Here is a 24639-nt window from a genome sequence, read left to right on the forward strand (position 1 = left end):
CACTACGACCCAACGTCAACTACTTAACATTGCCTGCTCGTAACTCAACGTGCTGTATCGCATATCGTATCGCCTCAATTTTTCTATGTTATAAGGGGGCTATCTACGAGTCATTGCATCGACACATTTTTGTGGTACCTGCTGGACAAAAGGGAAAGAAAGACCTTCACTGTTTCAGATAGATGGTCATTAATTGAGACATAGTGTACATATTTTTCGGTATCGGAGAAGAAACCCATGCAGCCACTCACATGTTCGCTGTAGGTGTCGTCCGCGTTTCTAGGAGGATGAGAAGGGACGTTCTCCTGGTGGTAGGCGGAGCCCAGCTGCCACGACCGCAAGAGCAGGTCCCCCGTGTAGACGAGGCCGCCACGGTGTTGCGGAGACATCGCCAGGCTCCTGCGAAGCAAACCGCCGCACGTCTCACCTTCTGCTACACAGTGCTGCATCATTCAGTTATCAAAAGAGTGATGCATGTCGAAACGTTGCTCTGTTACTAGAGTGTCTTTAAATGTCTTAAAATACCATGAATACCTAACATCCAGGGCCATACAGAGGAGGTGGTGAGATAGGCTGCTACCATGGTCGCAGGAACAAAAGGGTGCAGAATACTGACTGTAAAAAGATACAAACTAGAAAGCAGGACAAGCAAAAGATGTACATGAGTTCTCGTTTCTCTTGTGTTTCTTTCACCTGCTCACGAAGGAAACTCTTTTCCCTTCGGCCCTCTGCCGCTCTTGTCACAGCGTCATTTTTAGTACGATTTCGTCTAACGAAAAGAACAAGGCAATAGCCATAATCGGATATCCAAGAAAATTCGCTTAGCGGAAAAGGAGTCAAAATAAGCAAATATATGTCTCGGCTTATCCGAAGATAAACGACCGTTTCTGAGAATACAACAGTCAAAGTTTTCTATGCAATATAGATGTCTTTTAGCGCGCCAAAGAAGTTAGTGACGCGGCACCTCACCCTTGTGCCCAGTGTTCGAAATCTGATTATTGTTTTTATCTATTTCATTACATTTCATATGTCTACTCACGTCCGCACACGATCACTACACAAATGTCTCTTATCAAGTTAGGGGTTAGAAGTGTTTCATATTAAATGCAAAATTACAACTGGCTTTCACAAGTCTTTTTTCCTTAATTTTTTCATTGTCTGAAGAAACAGACATTAGTGACGACCTTGCAGCTATACTGCAGTTCTGAAATTTATTCGCAGTTTCGATACCTTTCTAACTTTAGCTATTCTAGGTATGAATACATTACCTATTGGTGGCACACGAAAACTTTTTCTGCACCGGGACACGATTCCAGATTCCCCACTTCTCACGAACGCTCACGTTAACAGCTTCGGCTACACGAGCCACACTTGCAAGACCGACCCAAAGTTTTATGAAAGTGATACGTTTATTATATAATATATGTCTGTGTGGTATTCTCACGGTCTGCAACCTTTTTACATCCCCATGTTCTTATACTTCATTCATCCATGAATTCCTATATTTTATTCTTATGTTTATTCTTAAGGAAGATTTTATGCATTCCCTTGGATGATACCCGCCGTAGAAATATTCGAAACAGAAATTCCGAACACCACAAGCACTGCTCGAAGGTAGGTTTGCCACAGTGATATTTTATCGTATAAATCTCACTCGGGAAGGAACTTCGTTAATGCTGCTGAAGATTTCGACGTTGGTAATAATTTCACGGCAAACCAAGCATAACAGATCGCTTTAGCGAAAACTGGTTCTTGCAGTTGAACATGAATGAAGATACTCTGCATGAATTTCTCTGAAAACGGCTTCAAATAATTTTTCATTCTTTTTTCTTAATTCATTCCTCAGACATACAATCAGTAGACGAGAAAGGGCAAAGTTAGTTAATTATACACTGGAATACACTCGTTTACTAATCTCCTTCGGACATGGGTGGATAAAAGAAAATAAAGTAAAAATAATAATCGAGTTTTGAACACGGGTCCGAAAGATGTGAAGTCACGACGCTAGACACTGTGCGACCGCTTCGATTGACTCATTTACTCGCTAGAAGTCATAATGTATAATACATCGTCAACTTTGAACTCGTTTTATCTGAAACCGTCGAGCATCTATGGATAAGCTGAGACACATGTTCCTATTTTTACATCTCTTTCGATGAGCGACGTTTCTGGGAAGTCGGGTTATGGCATTCGTCGTGTTCTCCTCGTAATAAGCATCATAAAAGCGACTGCTTAGGAACAGTGTAAGTAGCTTATCTAGCAAACGTGTGCCAGGTCCATATATCTACTGCCTACATTGCTCACTAATCAACAACAGATGCGACTTCGCTGCGGTATTATAGAACATCAAAGTTCTTCGAGCAGGTGCTGCAGCAAATGTTAGTCGGTTGTTTCCGAATGAGGACTGGAGCGAGAGTCGACAGTCGAAGCAAAAAGGCTGAATGATACGTGTGATTTACTTGTACTTGCTCTACTGGTACGATTTGCTGTGAAAATTAAATAGGTATTACAGAATAATTATTCTGTGGTTGAAAAATAATATGCAGCTGTTGTGCTAATAGAAGGCTACTGTATATTTTGTTCATGTATGCTGACTCCCAGTGTAACAAACGTAGGCTTTGCCACTGATCATAGTCAGTAACATAACCAATGAATTTCCTTTTCTCAGAGCAATAAAATGTACAGTATATCAAAAGTAAAGCAATATTTTAAGTAAAAGAATATCCATATTTTATAGTTTACGGCAGGCGCTATCCAGTGGTTTTAGGATAATTATAGTGAAGAACAGAAACTCTCGGATAAGAATATTTTCTCAGCTCATAGCTATTAGTCTTTCACGTTCTGATGTAATCGTCCACGCACTATTAAATTATTTACGTGGATCAGCACCGTCTCCGTAGCGGAGCGGTTAGTGCCGTTGTCTTCGCTGCGGAAAGACCTGCGCTCGATTCCGCGACTCCCTCGGATTCATATCTGACGTTGGGAGTGCAAATGAGGAACTGCTTGAATGAAGAAACAGTGGAAACAGGATTCATCTACAGGCACTAATGGTTGGAGGGACTGGTGACCTGCCGCTCGCAAGTCCCACGATCATATGGTTCAAATGGCTCTGAGCACTATGGGACTTAAACATCTGAGGTCATCAGTCCCCTAGGACTTAGAACTACTTGAACCTAACTAATCCCAAGGGCAACACACACATCCATACCCGAGGGAGGATTCGAAATTGCGACCGTAGCGGTCGCGCGGTTCCAGACTGAAGCGCCTAGAACCGCTCGGCCACTCGGCCGGCGACCACGATCTTAGATCGCTTCTCGTAATACCCTGTAGGGAATAGGCGGCCAGTAGTAACAGGTGTAGGTCCCAATCCTGAGTGTCACCTACATTATTTACAGGAAGCAAAGAAAATGTGATTTTTACCACACATCAGAAAGCTATACAACTTCAAAATTAAATATCTCAAATAGATGAATGCAAGAAAAGGTATGTTAAGTGTAAAGGCTGTAGGAATTTTATACACAAGTTTCAAAACTGCTTGAAAAGTTGCTAGGAGATGTCGCGGTTCTCCGTGCAGCTCGTACAGTATCAACTTGCAAAATTAAACTCGTCTTCTGCAATCAGTTTTTGCAGCCACATCTTAGGCTATTCGAAATATTTACCTCTAGCAGATAGGAGGTGGTGCAAACGAACAATGAAATTTGTCATCACTTTCGATAGTGTCTCAGTGTAAAAGGGTTCCACACAGATCGCTTATTCAAGCTCGTCCAGCGTGGCTAGATGCTTCCAGTTACCAGTGTCTTTCAATATGCCCCACAGAAAGTAGTGACAAAGAGTCACGTCGGGCTAATATGGAAGCCAATCCACCTTGCGTCAGTAACTTTGCTATAATCCAACGCAATGGCTCTGTTTCCGAATTGATCATTAAGAAAGTCAGACAGCTGTTCGGTGCGATGTGCTGTGGCCCCTTCTTGCACAAACCACTCAGCAGCTGGTCCAGCCTCCAACGCTACCTGTGTGACGACACATTGCTCCAAACTTCCAACGTAACGTTCACTACTGGTGGTTTCTCACATCAAAAACGACCAGCAGTGCATTATTAATCTCGGCAGCACGCCACAGACCAAACAGTAACTGTTTGAGAATATAGTGCTTTCGATTCAGAAAAATGTGGATTGTCGATACCCCAAAATCGCTAGGTTTTTTTTTGTCTTAATGACTCTATTGAGGCGGAGGTGTGCTTCATCTATGAATGAGATGCAGACTCCATCAAATCCTTCTTATCAATCATTGTGAGAATCTAGTTCGCAAAGTTAGTCCTCTGCGGGTAGTTCGTACTGGTATAGCCTTATAGCGTTGGATTTTGAATGGAGATAGGTGTAGGCTCTATCTTAGCACTTGCAGGACCTGTCTCGGTATGTTATGCATGCTGGATCACTTTAAACCAGTCTGTGTTGCAAGTATTCAGATAGGTTTCCTTGAATATCACTGAATAATTCCGTAAACCGTGACGACTGTTTCAGGTGTAACTACAGTTTAGTTGTGGCGATGATTTCCCGCTGGGTCATCAACCACGCTGCCTGCCCATTGATATTTGTCGTCGAGCCTGCGTATGGTTTTCCCGTCGGATTCTTTTGGGACATAAAATCGTGTTTGAAAACTACGCCTTGTTGCCCGATAACTGTGTTGCAACCTGTGGTACTTCAGTAGCAAAAAAACTCGTCGCTCAATGGAATACATCATTTAAACCACATCAGTCAGCACGCTAAGCTCCGTTCTCGTTCTAATGGTGGAACTGACCTCACTGAACTGCGGTGTATTATTAATAGGCATTACGTATTGCGACTTCAGTGCTATCTATTACCAGCTTTATAGACTATTTTGAACGTTATATATAATACCTGTATAAAATTCTTACAGCTTTCACTCTACACATACCGTTTTTGCACATATCTAACGGTCTTCATTCTAGAGACATTTAATTCCCAGGTTTCATTGTAGGTTTACTTTTGTTGGTAAGTTTATACTATTTGCAATTTCAAAGAATCCTGTTGGTGGAACATCCGCAACTGAGCATTATACCAGAGGTTGAAAATACCGCTTAAGTTATAAAGTTCTTTTATTATCACACTACCGGTTTCGGTCTCTTATGTAGATAAGCACAAAATGAAAGATCTTTGTGGCAAGCAGGTAGAAGACATGCTTTCCTGCCAATTGTCCAGTTGTTTTATGGCTGGAAAACATGTGTGCTACCTGTCTGCCACACATTTGTTTGATTTTGTACTTATCTACACGCTGCGACATGTAGCCCAATAGATCCTGTCCACGACTACACGTGGTGAAGTCTAACTGTATGCAATATTGCTGAACTTGATAACGGCTTAAGGTCTAACTCATGATCGTAATATGAAATAAAATAAGTTTTACAATCTGATGACGGATATATCATTCAAACGAAATGTGACTTTGAATATTTATGTACCAGCGCTCGACAGCGACGTGACAATCTACTATTGTACAAAGATAAGATTCTCATAACGACTACTTATAGTGGAAACTGGTTCTTCTTTTTTTTTTCATGGCCTTATTCTTTATCCTCACGACGGGGTGTGCATGTTAATCGGGAGTTGGCAACGTTCGTGCTACAGGATGGCCGGATTCCCTTGCTGCTGGCACCGTCTCCCCCCTGGGACGGAATCTGTGCACGCCATCTGTCTGGGTCTAGTGTTAGCCCGTGTAAGTGTGAGAACATTTTCGAAATGTCTGCTGATTGTGTAACTAGGACGAAACGTGGGTACTAGCCCGGTAATCACAGGTTGCGAAGTGAGAAACCGCCTAAAAACAACAGCCAGGCTGGCAGGCCACCTGCCCTCGTCGTTAATCCGCCGGGAGTATTCGGGCAGGTGGATAAGGCGGCTGGTGCGATTCGCCGAACCCCGAAGCGGCATAACATTGCGCGTGCGTGTCCGAATGGGTCAGGGTAGAACTTCGTTATCTGTTACAAATCTGAACACAAGAGTGACTTTTACGTGTTAACACCTGTGGAATGAGGCAGGCACACTATTCTTCGTTCGCTACCGTCAATATGAAACACAGGACAGAGACCTCTCTTCCAAATACAGCCATTGGTCCACATCCCTTGTGCAGACTGCAACATCTCTGATTTTCAATGCACAATAAGGCCTCCTCACCTGAGCAGCAGCTGGTGCACACGCGCAAGCTGGCCCTGCGATCGCAGGATCCTGGCCGCCCCTAGCAGCGCGGCCCGGTGCGTGCAGGACACGGCCAGCGCCCTCTGGTACAGCTGCAGCGCCTCCATCCGCCGACCTGCAGGCAGAGTAACAATACGCTCTGCTAGTTCCGCTCCGTCCATCTCAATACTGTGCGGGCATAGGGCTATCTGGCCATGTGGATTTTATCACACACGAAAGGATTTCACCTTGCGCAGAACATATATGTAAACATATTGGCCATAGCAGCGATCACAATGAACTGTTATTAGATGTTGTGTAGAACAGCATTTTCAGCAAAAAAATACTTTTATTTGGAAGTTGTGAGTGGTTTCGACCCGACATGGATCGTCTTCGGACCATGCCTGTAATTTAGGGTGCAACGGAATAGAGGGAAATACACTACTGGCCATTAAAATTGCTACACCAAGAAGATATGCAGATGATACACGGGTATTCATTGGACAAATATACTAGAACTGATATGTGATTAGATTTTCACGCAGTTTGGGTGCATAGATCCCGAGAAATCAGTACCCAGAACAACCACCTCTGGCCGTAATAACGGCCTTCATACACGTGCATTGATCATGAATTTCGTGGCTTGTGGCTTCGATATACTAGTCTATTACATTTGCACCCGAAAAGGATTTGGTGAAAGGTGGGGTGAGGGGGGGGGGACTTACTGTTCCACTTCTTTTTTGAAATGTATCTTGTCATTTAGTTTTCCCCTGTGACGGAAATCATTACTCTGTGACTAAGATCTGTCACAAGTAGCAAAAATCTATTGATTAAGGAAATAAAAAGTGATGATACGAGGCAGTTAACGTGATATAGGGACTATGGTGGCGAGATCTCTTGATATTACTTGTCACAAATAGGATGACGGGAGGATGAGAGACGGGAGGGGGGGATGGACGGGGAGGGGGGGGGGGGGTAGGAGGTATTAGAACTGATATGTGGGATCGGGTAGATGTTCCTGTGAAATTAATGTCAAATGAATGAATGGGAAGGAACTGACGGATAGAGTATAGGTATTGTACAAAGTTTTGGAACGTGACTGTATTTGGTGGGTGGATGCCATTATTTAGCATAGAAGTATGCTACAGTTGGTAGCACTCCTAAGTCTTAGGAGTGTGGGAAGGGGAGGGGTGGTTAGAATTACATGGAAAAATGCATGATTGATTTACAATTCAAACACGAAACAGATGTTTAAATATAGGTGTTAAAACGATTAAACACAAAATTGAATAAAAAGTCTAGTAGTCACTGTAGTTGTATTTACTTAAGTCGATTCTACACCCACACTACGGGTTTCGCAGCTTTTAAGTTGCATCTTTTTGTTTATATAAACACTATTTCACGTGGTATACACGTTTCCGGATTTTAAATGAAGGCTGGCTTCCCAAATTGGCAAAAGCAAAACAATATTCTCTTGAAATCGTTATTTTAAATAATTCTAGCATCAGCAGATTTACACCATCTATTCACTACAAATGTTGGAGATTTTTGAAGTAAAACCCATCTCTTAATATAAAAGTTTTTGTGCATGCTAAATGGTCAAATGTGTGTGAATTCCTAAAAAACCAAACTGCTAGGGTCATCGGTCCCTATACTTACGCACTACTTAAACGTACTTACGCTAAGAACAACACACACCCCGTTGCCCGAGGGAGGACTCGAATCTCGAGCGGGAGGGACCTCGCAGTCCGTGACTTGGAGCCTCCAACCACGGGCCGCTCCTTGCGGCTGTGCATGCTACTGCATCTTGTTGTGAAAGAACTATTAACTGAATGAAACTGACGTTTCGACCGCAGTTACAATGGCGTTTTCAGTGGCAACTGGCAGAGAAATAGACGCCGATGAAGGTCGCTGTATTATTGCCGAAATGTTGGTTTTATTCAGCGTTACCTATTTCCATTTAGACGCCGTACCATACCAAAAATCTTTTATGTAAACTGACTTCTACTGCGGAAACCTATTTCATAATATCAAAACAATTCGTCGCACAGTGTACTGATTCTGTTGAGAAGAAGCAGATGTTACCCTGTTGGAGACACCGTGGGTTGCCTACCTTGCTGCAGCAACCAATCGCCGTAGTCGGCGAGCCGGTCGGCTGACAGCGGCTGCAGGCGTACCAACTGTCGCAGCAGCTCGCCCACCCTGGCCTGCAGACCGGCGCCTGCGTACAGCCGCGCCAGCAGCAGATAGGCCGGCGTGTAGCCCGAGTCCAGCCGGATGCAGCGCTCCAGCATCACAGCCGCATCCTCCGTGCGGTTGTCCCTCCTGCACATGAGCAATACACTTACTGCACAACATGTTTGCTGGAGCAGTTAAATCCTTAGTATTCAGCATGTTGTTCGTTAATACTGCAAATTTTAAGAGCAGGAATAGATCTTAAATAAAAACACCACTGCTCCTGCATGGTTACTTCATTACAAAGCACGATCTGTTTCCAATTTGGTTACATCATCATATGAGGCCCTGTCGTAAAATAATAAGAGAAAGTGACAATCTTGAATACAAAGGAGGTCAATTTGGTATCTTAGAGTTCCACAACACGGTAGGGTTTCATGCTGTGTTGGCAAATAACTTTCGACATACAAGATTATTTCGGCATATTTGATTCCCAGGCATATTGGGGTGAGGTTCAGGCATAGTGAAGAAATGAAGGGTGATCCTTTCAAGTCTCCGCGTGTTTGGTGAATTACCTGTAATGCCTGCCCTTGTACGTATATCGACCAGACGGATGGACCATTTTAGGTCAGGTTTAATGCACAGTCATCTGATTCGGTTCTGAGTCGGTCTTCAGTTTTGACTTGGGACGTAACGGGAATGTTGTCAATTTTCTGGAAGACCTAGAGATTTATCGTGCCTTGAAGCCATCTCCTAGTAGCACATAGAACTGAAACATAAATGGAATAAATCGATTTTAGCTAAGTTTGATTATCTGAATGCATTTCCCAGCACATTTGCTTGCTTGTGTATGGCCTCCTACTGCCTCCCCCATCACCCCTCTTCGGGTCGTTTTATGGTCTTATATTTTGTAGATACCTCTCCTCCTAGTTTTCAAAGACTTTTCAACATTTTAATAGTTTACCACAGTATGCCGTTCAGGCTATCCAACGAAATCTATTTTATGTTCTCTATTATAATATTTTAGGTTGAAATCTAGTGTACACCCGATTGCTGGTAATTTTCCCACACCCACAGTCCGCCTAGCGCTGCTGGAAAGTCTAGAAAACATCGCATCAGTCTGGTTCTATCAGTGAATTCCACTCAGGGGAATGTGTTCTGAAGAGTGAGACTTGAGTCTTGCATCATTTCCTTGGAAAATACTGCTTTATTCCAGATTCGTCGTAATGTTTAAAATCATGATAGTCTATCTTCAACTAATTCTGCTGTATTACGATGTGAGTGTTACAGGATTACGTGGTGTTCAAAGCATTATAATAGTGAAACTTCCTGGCAGATTAAAACTGTGTGCCGGACCGAGACTCTAACTCGGGACCTTTGCCTTTCGCGGGCAAGTGCTCTACCATCTGAGCTACCCAAGCACGACTCAAGCCCCATCTTCACATCTTTATTTCTGTCAGTACCTCGTCTCCTACCTTCCAAACTTTACAGAAGCTCGCCTGCGAACCTTGCACAACCAGCACTCCTGAAAGAAGGGATATTGCAGAGACATGGCTTAGCTACAGCCTGGGGATGTTTCCAGAATGAGATCATTCTGGATCATAATAGCGGCTCAACGGTTTACATTGTTTTTACAATGATGAAGTGAGGTCAACTGTGTCACAAGAAGTTATTATGTAACTATAATCATGATAATCAAGGGATTATCTCGAAAATTTCTGTAGGATTAAAGGCGGTTATAGTGTAATTATACTTGATTTCTGCATCTGGAACACCAGATCAAATTACTATTTGTGACTACTAACGGTACGTACAAGGTATTACTATGCAGGGTGGTTAGAAACAATCTCTAATGCTTGTAAGGGTGTTTCAAGGTAATTTGTACTGAGAAATAAATGTTAAGAAACAATTACTTACATTGCGTCGCTTCGGAGTTTATTAGATTGAAGTTAGCCAATCAGGTCGTTGTGCGCAAATTGAAGCAGCCTCTCTGAGACGGTATCGCTAAATGTTTACTTCGTTTGGTTTCCTAAAACCGACCAAGACAGCGATACAAAACTGGATATGAAGTGGTACTAAGAATGGAGCCCCAGGCAAAGGCTCAGCACTCTCGTGCGTTATCAACCACCCTACGAGAAAAACTGACACTAAATGTCTGGCGGGCAGTTCGCCTGATTGGCTGTCTTCAGTTGTAATTATCACGGTAACGGTCCAATATATCAAATTTTTATCTTAACAATTAATTCTCAAGACGACCTACCCTGCAACAACTTTCCAGCTTTCCAGGGACGACCCTGTATGATGATTAGATATACCGTGAATTACGTAAAATAGCTTTTAAGACTAGCCGACGCATTAAATCTGTCTGGGTAAGTGGATTCCAAACACACGCTTACTCTGCACCGTTTAGTTCCTTGGTAGTTTTAACTTTGCCGAGAAATTTGCTTCTATTTCGAGAAATATTGTAATTGATTGTTATCCTTTGTTCGTGAAATAAAAGTATAATGCTTGGAGATGATACCGTTCATTATTGAGTCATTTATTAGGTAGATTACATATGTAGTCATTCATATTGTAACATCATAATGGAGTAATGCAATAAATGTCAAACTGGCATCAAATGTGCGACTTGCTTGGGTGTGGAAATTAACATCATTTTCAACGTCATCCGAAAAAGTAGCAAGGAGTACACTGTGTACTTAAAGAGAAACTATGCAGCAGTTTTCTTACAAAACTCGCATTTGAATGTTGGATATCCGTGTCATGATCGTATTATGCCACTTGCGATAAGAAGTGTCGACAGCAATGTCGGAAGCTATTTATCGAGATTTCCGTTACGTAATTCCACGACATTACTCTCTATCATTGGTCAGCAAGCCACGATTATTGTGCAAACATACAATCGATGGGTCCACTAGTGCCTTACTCAACGTCATGGAGAATCACAACTATCACGTGACAGGATGGACACTTTGTTCACTCGGTCTTGCAGAAAAGTACAGCGACGTCAGATAGCGTCAGTCAAGAAAAGATCTTGTTTTGTGCAAGACGCGTATCTGCACGGATATCGCGACAGCGTGTGGAACACCACGGACAATCAGTACGGCGATGGTTGTTCCTCTGACTGGGCAACACGTAGCGCTGACAGTTTAGCTCTCAACAAGACCAGCGGAAATGGGATGAGCACCAGGATATCTTTCCAGGTAAGTCCCGTTTCTAGAGATTGCATCATGACGGAATTATCCAAATTTAAGGCTCAGAAAAGAACACATTTTTCCATCATATGGACGTTGTCGTATCGGCTGTCACTTGCTACCCACGATATTCTCCACTTCTGTTCAGTAGCCTCTGGTTCTAATGTTTTGTGGCCTTATACAAGACCACACGTGGGCCATGCTATCTTGGTGAATCTCCAAACAGAGGATGTTTCCAAGCGGTCCTTGTCAGCACCTTCTTTAGATGCCTCGTCAACTGAAAACATTTTGTCGTGAGCCGCCGAGAAACAGCACGTCCCCACTCACCATCCACTATGAATGATGATCTAGGCATACATCTGAAGCAGCATGGGACAACGTAACCATATAATTCAGCTACGCTTGCTTTGATATATGCCCAGTCAGAATATGAAACCTTTTTTTTTGTTCTCACTGATGGAGCTGCGTGAAAGGAACAGAATACCATAGAGATGCAACACTACTACCATAGTGAAAAAAGTTTAACAAGACTCCACTACGTTTTCGCAAGTCAGAAGGAAGGGGCGTCATGACGGTAAATAGTGATTCAAATAACTACAAAATGACGTAATAACTGTTCATGTTTAGTAAGCTGGAAGCGAAATTACCCATGATTATGACCGACGAACACTTGGTATACGTCACCTTTGAGCAATTACAGTAACACATACCTACAAAGACTCCAGTCCCAGAACATCAATTGCGTTAACTTTAGAATACGAAGATATGGTCAGCAAAACACTGTTGGCCATCACTCTTCGTGTGGTGTAATACAGCCTTCATTATACCTAAGAAACATCCAAAAAAGAAAAATTCTAAAACGAGTTGGAGTTAAGTGCAACCTTCAAGTAACTGGGAACAGAATTAAGAGAACATTCTAGAAGACGTTTGCCTTTATATGTAAGAATATTCTAAGAAGCATACCGTTAAATTTTTACATGTATTTGAAAGAAGTGAAATAAACCTTGTGTTGCGTGCATCAAACGCATGATGTACGACTCGTATCAGATACAAAAAATGGTTCAAATGGCTCTGAGCACTATGTGACTTAACTTCTGAGGTCATAAGTCGCCTAGAACTTAGAACTAATTAAACCTAACTAACGTAAGGACATCACACACATCCATGCCCGAGACAGGATTCGAACCTGCGACCGTAGCAGTCGCTCGGCTCAAGACTGTAGCTCCTAGAACCGCACGGCCACTCCGGCCAGCTATCAGATACAATATGTAGCAGTATATACATACCGCGAAGATGAAGTTCGGTAAATTACAGCTCGCAAAGAGACTTGCAAGAAGACACATTTTACACCATTAGATCGTGAAATGAACAAGGATAATTATATTGTACAAACAGATTCCCTCTACCACATAATTAACAGCTATTCGCAGCGTATACAAATAATTACTCAAACATCAACAAACAGTACGCAATTCATCTATTTACTATGTAACAGGTATGTAATAGTTTCTGTAAAATTTAGATCTACTTGCTACTAATCTCCGCGGATTAACTTAGGAATTACCTTTATACGAATGTTTCTTTACAGCTTTTCACAAAGCAATATAAAACCATCGAACTTAGTTACTTCGCTTCCGAAAAACTTAGGGTAATTCACAAGTTTCATTTAACAAATGTTACCTCCATTCCTTACACAATCAAAGCCCTCTAAGAATCACTGCCGTTTCACAGGTAAAGTAGTTTTACATATCACATATTTGAAACACCTCTTAATTGAATTCAAACTGTTCTGATTCTGTGCCTGTTACTTCCAGCAAAGCGTTACATACATTGCTCTTAGATACGTTATGACCACTCTCAAGCTTCTGTTCGTACCTGACAAAGGAAGCATTATTTAATGTATGACTCACGAAATGGAGTGAGGTGCGGATGAATTCTCGTCTATTAATATTTCTTTAAAAAATAATTCTAATTTCACTGACATTTACAGAAGCTTTTCCCTCTGTAGTAAGCTTTCAATCAATCAATTCAGCTTTCATTTTAAGGCATTTCTACTGGCAATAGAATTATGATACGATGACAAAGTGCTACGTGCGTCTTCGGCTCCCGCCAAGAGTGTATGCCAAGCGAACTGTTTGGGGCTGAAATACAATTCGATTGCAAGCTAGGAACCGCACGATTAATTTCCAAGACGTGCTACATGTATGCAGGTAAACATGATCTTAATAAATTGCAACTCAGCGATGATTGCAAAGAGAATACAGAAGAGGATGACTTGTGACTAAAATTTGTACCTCATATATCATGGACAAGAATTTTAAACGTGACGAACTTCGGCTGCGTTACTTGTTGCATTCTAAACGTATGTTCGTTAATTTGCTTGTTAGCCGTTAATCACTATCTGCTACGTGCTTTGGCGATTTAAAGCCATTGGCAACTCACTTGAATTCGAATTTTCAATACAAAGACTAAGCCAGCTTGGTGCAATTCTTACACTCTCACATCACCATCTACGCGTCTGTTACCTGCGCGCTTCTACGCGCTGACATCTTTAGAGGACACCGGCTGGGTGGACTACTCCGTATTCTGCTTTCATGAGACAGAGTAAAAATGGGCCCCTCACACATCCTGCATTCCCAGAATAGATTGGGCTGTTATGTGTTATCTGTGGTAACACGGGGTGCAGTTTCCGCCGGATACTGACTGAAGTCACACTCAACTGCAATAGATTTTCCACCGCCTTTCTGTAGCATTGTATCGTCACACTTCTTCAGTTTCATAACCATTCCTCTTTTTCTGTCACATACAGGGTGGTCCATTGATAGTGACAGGGCCAAATATCTCACCAAATAAGCATCAAACCAAAAAACTAAAAAGATCGAAACTCGGCGGTTTTTTAAATAGGATCCCCCATTTTTATTAGATATTCGTGTAGTACATAAAGAAATATGAATGTTTTAGTTGGACCACATTTTTCGCTTTGTGATAGACGGCGTTGTAATAGTCACAAACGTATAAGTACGTGGTATCATGTAACATTACGCCAGTGCGGACGGTATTTGCTTCGTGTACATTATCCGTGTTGAAATGGGCCGTTTACCAATTGCTTAAAACGTCGATATCGTGTTGATGTATGGCAATTGTGATCAAAATGCCCAACGGGCGTGTGCTATGTATGCTGCTCGGTATCCTAGACGACATCATCAAATGCCCGGACCGTTACGTTATTTAAGGAAACAGGAAGTGTTCAGCCACGTGTGAAACGTGAACCACGACCTGCAACAAATGATGATGCCCAAGTAAGTTTTTTAGCTGTCGCGGCTAATCCGCACATCAGTAGCAGACAAATTGCTCGAAAATCGGGAATCTCAAAAACTACAGTGTTGAGAATGCTACATCAATATCGATTGCACCCATACCACGTTTCCATGCACCAAGAATTGCATGGCGACGACTATGAACGCCGTGTTCAGTTCTGCCACTGGGCACAAGGGATATTATGGGATGATGACAGATTTTTGTCTCGCGCTCTATTTAGCGACGAAGCGTCATTAACCAACAGCGGTAACGTAAACCGGCATAATATGCACTATTGGGCAACGGAAAATGCACGATGGCTGCGACAAGTGGAACGTCAGTGACCTTGGCGGGTTAATGTATGGTGCGGCATTATGGGAGAAAGGATAAAGGACCCCAATTTGTTCGATGGCAATCTACATGGTGCAATGTATGCTGATTTCCTACGTAATGTTCTACCGATGTTTCACTGCATGACAGAATGGCGATGTACTTCCAACATGATGGATGTCCGGCACATAGCTCGTGTGCGGCTGAAGCGGTATTGAATAGCATGGATTGGTCGTCGAAGCACGCACGTTCACCGGATCTGACGTCCCCGGATTTCTTTCTGTGGGGAAAGTTGAAGGATATTTGCTACCGTGATCCACCGACAACGCCTGGCAATATGCGTCAGCGCATTGTCTATGCATGTGCCAACATTACGGAAGGCGAACTACTCGCTGTTGAGGGGAATGTCGTTACACGTTTACCAAATGCACTGAGGTTGACGGACATCATTTTGAGCATTTATTGCATTAATGTGGTATTTACAGGTAAACACGCTGTAACAGCATGCGTTCTCAGAAATGATAAGTTCACAAAGGTACATATATCACATTGGAACAACCGAAATAAAATGTTCCTACGTCCTGTATTTTAATTTAAAAAACCTACCTGTTACCAACTGTTCGTCTAAAATTGTGAGCCATATGCTTGAACATTACAGCGCTATATATCACAAGGCGAAAAATGCGGTCCAATTAAAACATTCATATTTCTTTACGTACTACATGAATATGTAATAAAAAATGGGGGATCCCATTTTTAAAAAAGAAACGCAGTTGATATCCGTTTGGCCTGTGGCAGCGCCATCTAGCGGGCCAACCATAGCGCCATCCGGTTTCCCCCTTCAAGCTAGACAAGTTTCGTTCTTTGTAGTTTTTTCGTTTGACACTTACTTCGAAAGATATTTGGCCCGGTCACGATCAGTGGACCACCCTGTATAGTGTGTTTTAGTTTATCTCGTTAGAAAGTCATTGTGACAGGACTGAGTTGCACTGCGCAGAAAACAGGTTACGCTTATCCTACGATCTCTAGTTCTGACGAGTTCGCTGACTTTACAGAAATGCACTTGTCCATATGGCTAAAAAAATAAAAAAAAACCATGATTCTCTTTTTCTTACCACTTATTTTCACTTCATGACAGAGAACAGTAAAGCAGACAATGTTATATTTCTTACTGTATATTCGAGAAACCTGTTTCAGAGGCAGTTTTAATTTGAGATCACTGTAACTATGTATTTAAAACGCTTTTTTCAGTGTGATTGATTAAGAACCCGCTGCGTAACTAAGTCGTTTGGCATTGTTTACTTTACCCTCCCTCTGTAAATTTGGATTACCGCCACGTTCTTTCCCTATTTCTGGGCCTAATACATTCTGGCAATGAACTACCACAGTTGTAATATTTAATGCGCGCTGGTATAGACGACACCATTCTCAGTATAGTTATGTGTTTTATAGATACCAGCAGGTAAAAAATACGTATGCAGAAGTAAATTGTCACTGACTGTAAATGTTCTGCCTTTTCCTGCTGCAGCAGGAAAAGGCAGTTTTATTTTCAAAATAAATATTTATGTGCTTGCTGCGGACGATGGCCACACAAACAAACTCAGATTTCATTGATTGCATGGGAGTCCGTACATCATGGCTGTATCGAGCATTTGATGTGTCGCAATGAAAGCCTTCAGTCTCAACCATATAGGTTTGTATACATGTAGGTGAACAAAACATTTCCCTCAGATCTACTATCTCCTTAAATATTTACTCCCCGTCTTGAAGGTGCCTCCTTTCACATCCAGAAACGAGTTTCTTCAATACATCGCAATGCGAACTCTCAAAAGAGAAGAAGGATGATTCTGTGGTTGTTGTGATGGAGCTCATGAATCCACCCACTTAATTCGAGTGACGTTGGTAGAGGTTTTGTATCGCTGTGGCGGACCCAATATATGGCCACTGTTAGTTGAGAGCACTGCTTTGTAAAGAACACTGTCAGCAAATGGATAGCTCGCATTTACTGACTGCTATAGGGCTGTTAGCCGGGAGAAACGTTTTGTACACAGCGCTCTTTGTGAAGGTCACTGTGTCTACAGACGGGTATGTGCAAGTACTAAATAACCGATAACATGAAGTCGGCTTACGTAGCGTTTGGCTAATTATCATGTTTAAATTACCTATAGTTGCCCTTGTGCGTTCCGTTAATAGAAGTTTTGAAGGACATTAGTAAGGCATGAGGCACGCAACATGAAGATGGCAATTTGATGTCCATTCTTGCATATCAGCAACAGAGTATCATGTAGGGAGAGAATCCCGTCCGAATGTACTTTGCCAGGGTCATCAAATTGTTATTGTTTTTCAGTGACAAATGGCGGTTAATACTACGTTTCTTGAATTAAACGATTCCAGCGAACGTTATGGCAAAAATCAAGGTCACTTAATGAGGTTGGGGTGCGACTCATGCTCAGCGAGAAAGGTAAATTAAATAAGTACTAAAATATCCAAAATGAGGTTATAAGTGTTTTATTAGTGAGAGCGACTCATTTGATAACATTTGAAGTTACGTGGAGAAGAACTTTTGCATGATTTTCTCGCTCAATATTTTTCAGTTTATAATGATTGGTTTGTATGAAGGGAGTGGTGACAGCTTCCTTTATATGAAGGAGGATGAAATGAACAGAAAGATATCACAGTTGTCGGGTAGTTTGCTGTAGGAGAAGCCAAGTAACACTTACTTAACAGAATTGTAGAGATCGCCAGCAACGTACTTTTTAGGATCCTCTGTTTACGATGGACAGAAGAAAATCTACTTCTATCTGTACTTCTACATGGTACTAACTACGACAGCATGTTCATTTCTTCCTGGGAAGGAATCCTTGAATTAAACGCACTGTGATCACTCAGCCCCACTTCTGTCAGTTTTGTAGAGCTTCTTATATGTAATATCTACGAGGGATGTCACTGTTAACAACTGACCTCGCTGCCAAAAAGATTTGTACGCTTTCATAAGACTATACCTGCTATTTCAACTTGAGCTGAATTTTAACTTAAGCGTTGAAACTAAAGGTTTATTTTGGTGCTAGCTGAAGTTGCTTGTTGACGTGGCTGCCGGTAGGAGATTCCTTGTAGATAATAGCTTGCTCCCTCGCTCGTTAGCCTACGACAATAGTGTTGTGGCGACAACGCAGCAACTATGTTTCGCGTTCCCCGTTCCGACAGGTACCATTCTCTTTCAATTATGTGGTGTACATTCCACCGACATTACAGCACTCCACCTGCGGCAGCGTAAGGGCAGTACGGTTCCCTTATTTCACCACAATCTCATAGGATGCTTGATCTCATGGTATGTGATTCCCTTCTGTAGTTTTTTCGTAGGAAGCGGTACGCCGTAGCTGAATAGGAAATCTCCTGCAGTTAAGATTGCTTTTATTTTAATTCTATTTCACAATGAACGGTTTCGACAGAATCCTTCTGTTATCAGCGGATCTTCAGAAAGATCTTAACTGTCATACATGCCATCAATACAATGAGAACACTTTCCACTCACAGGGGACGACACATTGTTTCCTTGTCAAAAAGATAAAAAGAATGTATAAAATACCCACGGAGTTGGTGCAATGGATATTTCATATATTCCTTTTTATGTGTTTGACAAGGCAACATGGTGTGGCTTCCCGAGAGCGGAAAGTGTTCCTATTGTATTCGTGACATAAATGCGTTTTAATAATAATTTTCCGAAGATCCTGGTGGCACAGGAATTATGCCTAGACTGGTCATTGTGAAATTAAAACAAAATATCAAGTGAACTTCGCTGCAAAACATTTTCCTATTCTGTTTCTTTTCTTTTTCGTGGGAGGGGGGTTGTGAAAGATTTCCCCTATGTGTGTCTCTCTTTCCTCCACTTTAGGTGAGCAGTGATGCGACATAGCAACATCAGTGATTGCAATAACCTGTGTCCGTAAGATTATGTCGCAAATTTGACTCATCTGGAAGTATTTCTATCGTCCGGTGCGTGCCATGTTGAAAAATTATTGAAGACAATAGAATGCTTCTAAAGTACGGTGCATGAAGCACTCATCTCAACTACTCAGTGCATTTCCTAACATAAAATGTTATTAGTTTTATAACTTTTTCTTCATTGAGGTTTTTAATAACCAGTGGAACTGGATGATAATTGCTAGTGTATTCATTTCCTGTTATTAATATGCAAACAAGCTTGTTTGACTGTATAAATGAAAATCTTGCCTGCTCGATATACTTCAATCACCAATTTAAATCTGAACTCTTCTGGATTTCATAACTACATCACGCCCACTTTTGTTAATCGTGATCTCCTTATTAAATTCGATTATTAGTTGTGATACTTCACTGCTTAATGCAAGTCTGTAATAGTAACGAGAACAATAGTGTAGGCGGCACACGGAACTTGATCTCTTTCCATGGCTTTCACTTGTTATAGAAACACACTAGTGACACTCAACAGCACATTTACATGTGATGTATATTTATAAAAATTCGGTAGCGTTCTCGCTTCCCGCGCACGGGATCCCGGCTTCTATTCCCGGAAGGGTCAGGGATTTTCCCTGCCTCGAGATGACCTGGTGTTGTTGTATCGTCTTCATCATCTTCATCATTACCTCCTGTTACGGTCGGAGGAAGGTAATGGCAAACTATCTCCTCTAAGATCTTGCCTAGTCGTCAAGTCGATACGTCTCCTACGCTCCTCGGAGTATGGGACCTCATCATCATCACTTTCGTTATAATATTAGAATGTTTTAGCATGTAATGTATGATTCCGTGTCATATTATGATATAAAGTCACATAACAAGTTATTTGCATCAAAACTAAGAGTAGAGGAGACAACCCGAAGAGTATTACCCACTGATAATCTGAAGAACAGTGTATGATCCCTCGAAACGCGTCGAGGAAGAAAATAAAAGTGAGTGACACATGTAACTTTTTTCGTTTACGATGTAAATTAAATACATGTTAGGATCACCATAGGGGCAGACTGGATCATCGCCAAGAGTTTGCTTCAGAAAGAGATTGACAATCAACTTACCTGATCCACACACACATTAGAAATACTTATCGAAGAAAAATTAATGCAGTCTTTCTTAGACCACGACTAGCTAATCAAAGGCAGCAGCAGTTTTAAGGAAGAAAAATATATATGATTTCCTATGGTTCAAATGTTTCTGAGCACTACGGAACTTAACTGCTGAGGTCATCAGTCCCCTAGAACTTAAAACTACTTAAACCTAACTAACCTAAGGACATCACACACATCCATGCCCGAGGCCGGATTTCACCCTGCGACCGTAACGGTCGCGCGGTTCCAGACTGTAGCGCCTAGAACCTCTCTGCCACCCTGGCTGGCCATTTTCTATGAAAATCATATTTATGTAGCTACAGCACAAGCTGCTGTCAAAACTATAAACTCGCAATTAATTTTGATCTGAACATGGTCCATGGTGGTGGTTAAAGATTTCTTTATAGCGTTTTGCATTCTGACGCATTACCCAAAGTACCCTGAAGTTAAACAGGTAAGAATCATTGCTGTCATTACATGTCGCTAATCGAATAATGCGATAGTGACATGTAATAACAACACTGATGCTTGAGTGTTAACCTTGATGCTAATATCTTATGCATACTATAACAAACTTTTTGACCCGCGCCAGAAGATGGTCCATTATGGACAAACACTAACACCGACTTAAATAAAATGTATAAAAGCAGTTGATGGTCTAGGAACATAAACATGTCTTTCACTGAACCATTGCAGCTGTGGAACATCAGTTCACAAAAATATGATTTACTAATCATGTATAGCAATAATCATATTTAGAATCTTGGAAATTGAAGATTTTTAGTGGCAAATCCTGATTTAATTCCTGTACAAAATTTCTGATTTATTAGAAGTCAATGGCATGGAGAAGAATTTTCCACTACTCATTGACTTAGTGAATTACGTCTAAAGGGTGAACCGGAACTCCACCCACAAAATTTCGGAGGTTGTTCGGGTATATTTTCTAAGTGTTTTGGTATAAGGGACCGTAGCCTCAGATTGCTTGCTACAGAGTAATGGCATTTCGTCTGGTTCCTTGCCCTCATTTATCTTCGAACCTCTTTTGCACTGGAAATATCTCCATAACGGTGCAGACGTCTACTGTATGCACTGTGTTTCTTATTTTGAAACGCTTGTTCCATTTGTCGTTAACAAGAGTAAAATTCACTTTACTCTTAAACTTCGAGACTGCATTCGGTACTGGTCGGTACTGTTTCGTTGATATTTTTTCTTTTTTTCGCCTGAACATTACAGATAGATTTACTGATGTACAGTTGGTCAAAGTGCATCTAGTGTATGGGTTCACTAAATGCAGTGGAAGGCACACAGTGCGGCTGTTTTCATATTTTCTTCCATCAACGGTAACCCCATAACACTACTTTTTCCATCTGTTTGGGAACTGTTGCAGTATTCTGTGCTTTGTGTTGAAGTATTACACATTTTTTCACTGTTTTGAAGGTATTTCCATATAAACAGAGGTAACTGTGGTGCCACACTGAATAAATAATTACTCTGTAACAAGTCACCCGAAACCACGGATCTCTTGTACCAAAATACTAAGAAAAACTCCGAAATTTTTCCGATGGAATCCTGGTTCACCCTGTATATACCCAACCAGCTAAAAACACCAAAATTCAGTGGAAGGTTTCCTCTCTAACGGCTTCCAGGTGCAACAAAGATTTGGTTATCAGATTTCATACAATTATTGACCGAACCTAAAAATTTGAAATGCTGCCATAATCTAGTCATCGAGAGGTACGATCTTACATTTAATGTTTGAGCGCAATGAGACAAGTATTAAAGCTGAAATTGTGTATATATAAGGTTATTATACATGACTGAAGCGATTACACAGATTTGCTACAGTTACATTATTTGATATATTTCGTAGTGCTCTGTGCACAGAGAAAAAGTGGAAAAGCTTTTTTACTTGTTAAAAATGCTCAATATGTGCCCCCTATTTACTATACAGACATCAAGCCGACAAGCAAATTCGTCCCAAGTTCGGCGCAGTATGGCTCTGTCAATTTCTTGAGAATTACTGTTGATGTGAGCTAACAGTAGATATGTTGGTACAGGAGGCGTAAACACTAAATCTTCGACATAATACCACAAAAAAAAACAAGGTGTCGATGGGAGTGCGTGAAGTCCCATGAAATGAATTAATGATCGTGTCAGAACACTACCAATCCATCAGTTTCTCATTGTCTTGTTTACGCAATCACAAACATCATGATGGAAATGGTGTGGAGTACCATCCTATTGATAGATAAAGTCCACAGTGCCAGTGTCCAGCTTTGGCATCAGTCAGTTTTCCCTCATGCTCAGATACACGTGTCCTGCTACGATCTTTTTGCATAAGCAAAAGGGACCATAAACTTTTAACCGTGAGACTACACAGAACACATTCACTTCTGGTGAATCTGGAAGGTGATGTACGATAGCGTGAGGAATCACTGCCATACACTGTGCCTGAACGTTCTCTCTTTCGCAAAAAGTATTACTGCAGCACTGATAAGATTCTCTCAAAACCCAACCTCTTGCATACGCCGTTGCAGTTGTGCCGAAAATGGCCACTGACATTGTCATACGGTGTCAGGGCATGTACCAGCTGTAAGACTTTAGCCTCCGTCATTTTCTTAAGATACTCCAAACTGCCTGTTGTGATATATTCGGCTTTCTGCCTGCTCTGTTCGTCGACTTCTGTGGGCAATGTGCTGAACTCGGCCGCAAGGGGTCAAACATTTCTTTACTCATTGCAGGCCGACTTTTGTTTATTTCCCCTCTCAGAGATATCCTGAAACTTTAAACTGCGCGTACGATTGCCGCATGGAGAATGGAGCTGGGCGTTGGTAGATCTTTGCTGAATTTCGTTCTGAAGCGTCATTGCATTGTTACGGCAGATTGATACCAATGCTTTCTCAGTGCCTGTCGTCATCTTACCTAGCTGCTCACTGGTGCACTCTAGTGTCAAAAATGTGAAGTGCAGTTGCAACAGTACAAACGTATTCAGTTTTTCTCTATGACTGTTGAGTTTCATGATCAAATGTCAGTTTATGCGGATACAGTGAAGTTATGAAGTCGCTTCACCTTGTATTTTGAGCAGTGTAACTCACAGCGCGGAACTGACCCATACTACATTTTTCCAGTACTGAAAATTGGGAGTAGTTAGTGATTTCCCAAACACTTTACAGCTGGTTCCAAACCATTTTCAAAACTTGTTTCCTGTGACACCTCGCACATGTTGATGAATGGAAGAAAAATAGTCTCTTAAGCATTTCCGCTATTTATACAGTAAAATTTCGGCATCAGCCACGATGTTCCAATGTGTTACTTCCTCACCACTAACTCCTATGGAAACTTTATTCTTCAATGACACGGGTCGTAATTTATGAGTTGTGCGTTGTCACAGGCTACCATAATGCTTGGTTTCCACTAACATTCTGCCAAACTTTATCATGAGTCATTCCTCTGTCAGGGAGCTGAGACTACGATATGCCAGTGAAACTGCTAAGACCATTCCCAGCAGCAGGTGAATGGATGCTACGTAGTCGCGGGACGACGTGTTCTTGGCGTATTGCTCTCCTTCCCTCGGGCGCGCATCGTTCATTGGGAGGCGGCCAGGGTGGATTTATCGCCTGCTGGCTGCCTCAATTGGTGCGCGCGCAGTCGGCCGCGGCCCCACAATGCATTTAATTGATTAGCTAATTACGGCGGCGCAGCGCAGCGGACCGCGTCGCAGATATATTGGTGCCCGCGCGGGGGCGTTGGGGGGGGGGGGGGGGGGGCGAAGCAGTGAAGCGAAGGGAGTCCCGCTATCAGCTGCCGGAAGCTACGCCTCCCTCCACCTCCACCTCGCTCCGCCCCCAGCCTAAATGTAGGACGCTGCAAAGTGTATGAACCTGCAGCTCTGGGAGTGAGCTGCCAGCAGTGTGTCATTTCACACCATCCCGTCTCCGGTGTTACAGTTCTAACTGAGCCGTGTATCGACTCGTGCTACACCTTGTGTTTAGGTTGCATTGGTTTTCCTTTTCTTCCTCTGACATGTTTGTTTGATATGTAGTCTGTCATTAAGTAGCTGCTTGGCTGTCTTTTCCCTCTGCTATCGATATCTGCGCTTTTGCTTCCGGGAAATTGCTTTGGAGGAAATGAGATCATGGACCGTATGTAACCTCGTTTGGTGGCGTGGATGTAGGGGGTTGCGCGCAGAGAGTGTGGTGGAAACAGGAGGGCAGTGTGGCTCTCCAGCGCGAAGCAGGCGTAATCGTTTGTACCGAGTCGCCACGTGATGTATGTCGGTTGTGTGTAACGAGCGGTTCGAGTTGACGGAAGAGCTTTCCACGTGTTGGTTGTATACAGAATCGCCCCGCGAGTAGTTGCTGTTCATTTCGCCTTGGT

General features: G+C 42.2%; 1 protein-coding gene across 1 annotated transcript in view; it reads right to left on the minus strand.

Moving 5' to 3' along the window:
* LOC126281673 (protein O-mannosyl-transferase TMTC1-like) overlaps nt 1–24639 on the minus strand; it is a 568931-nt gene that overhangs the window by 17008 nt on the left and 527284 nt on the right. The window contains exons 12-14 of the mRNA XM_049980827.1: nt 8302–8513; nt 6189–6324; nt 252–399 (exon numbers count right to left, since the gene is read on the minus strand). Coding sequence (XP_049836784.1) covers nt 252–399; nt 6189–6324; nt 8302–8513 — 496 coding nt within the window. The remainder of the gene's footprint in view (nt 1–251; nt 400–6188; nt 6325–8301; nt 8514–24639) is intronic.

This window comes from Schistocerca gregaria, chromosome 7, assembly GCF_023897955.1.
Source record: "Schistocerca gregaria isolate iqSchGreg1 chromosome 7, iqSchGreg1.2, whole genome shotgun sequence".
In the NCBI taxonomy this organism is placed as follows: domain Eukaryota; kingdom Metazoa; phylum Arthropoda; class Insecta; order Orthoptera; family Acrididae; genus Schistocerca; species Schistocerca gregaria.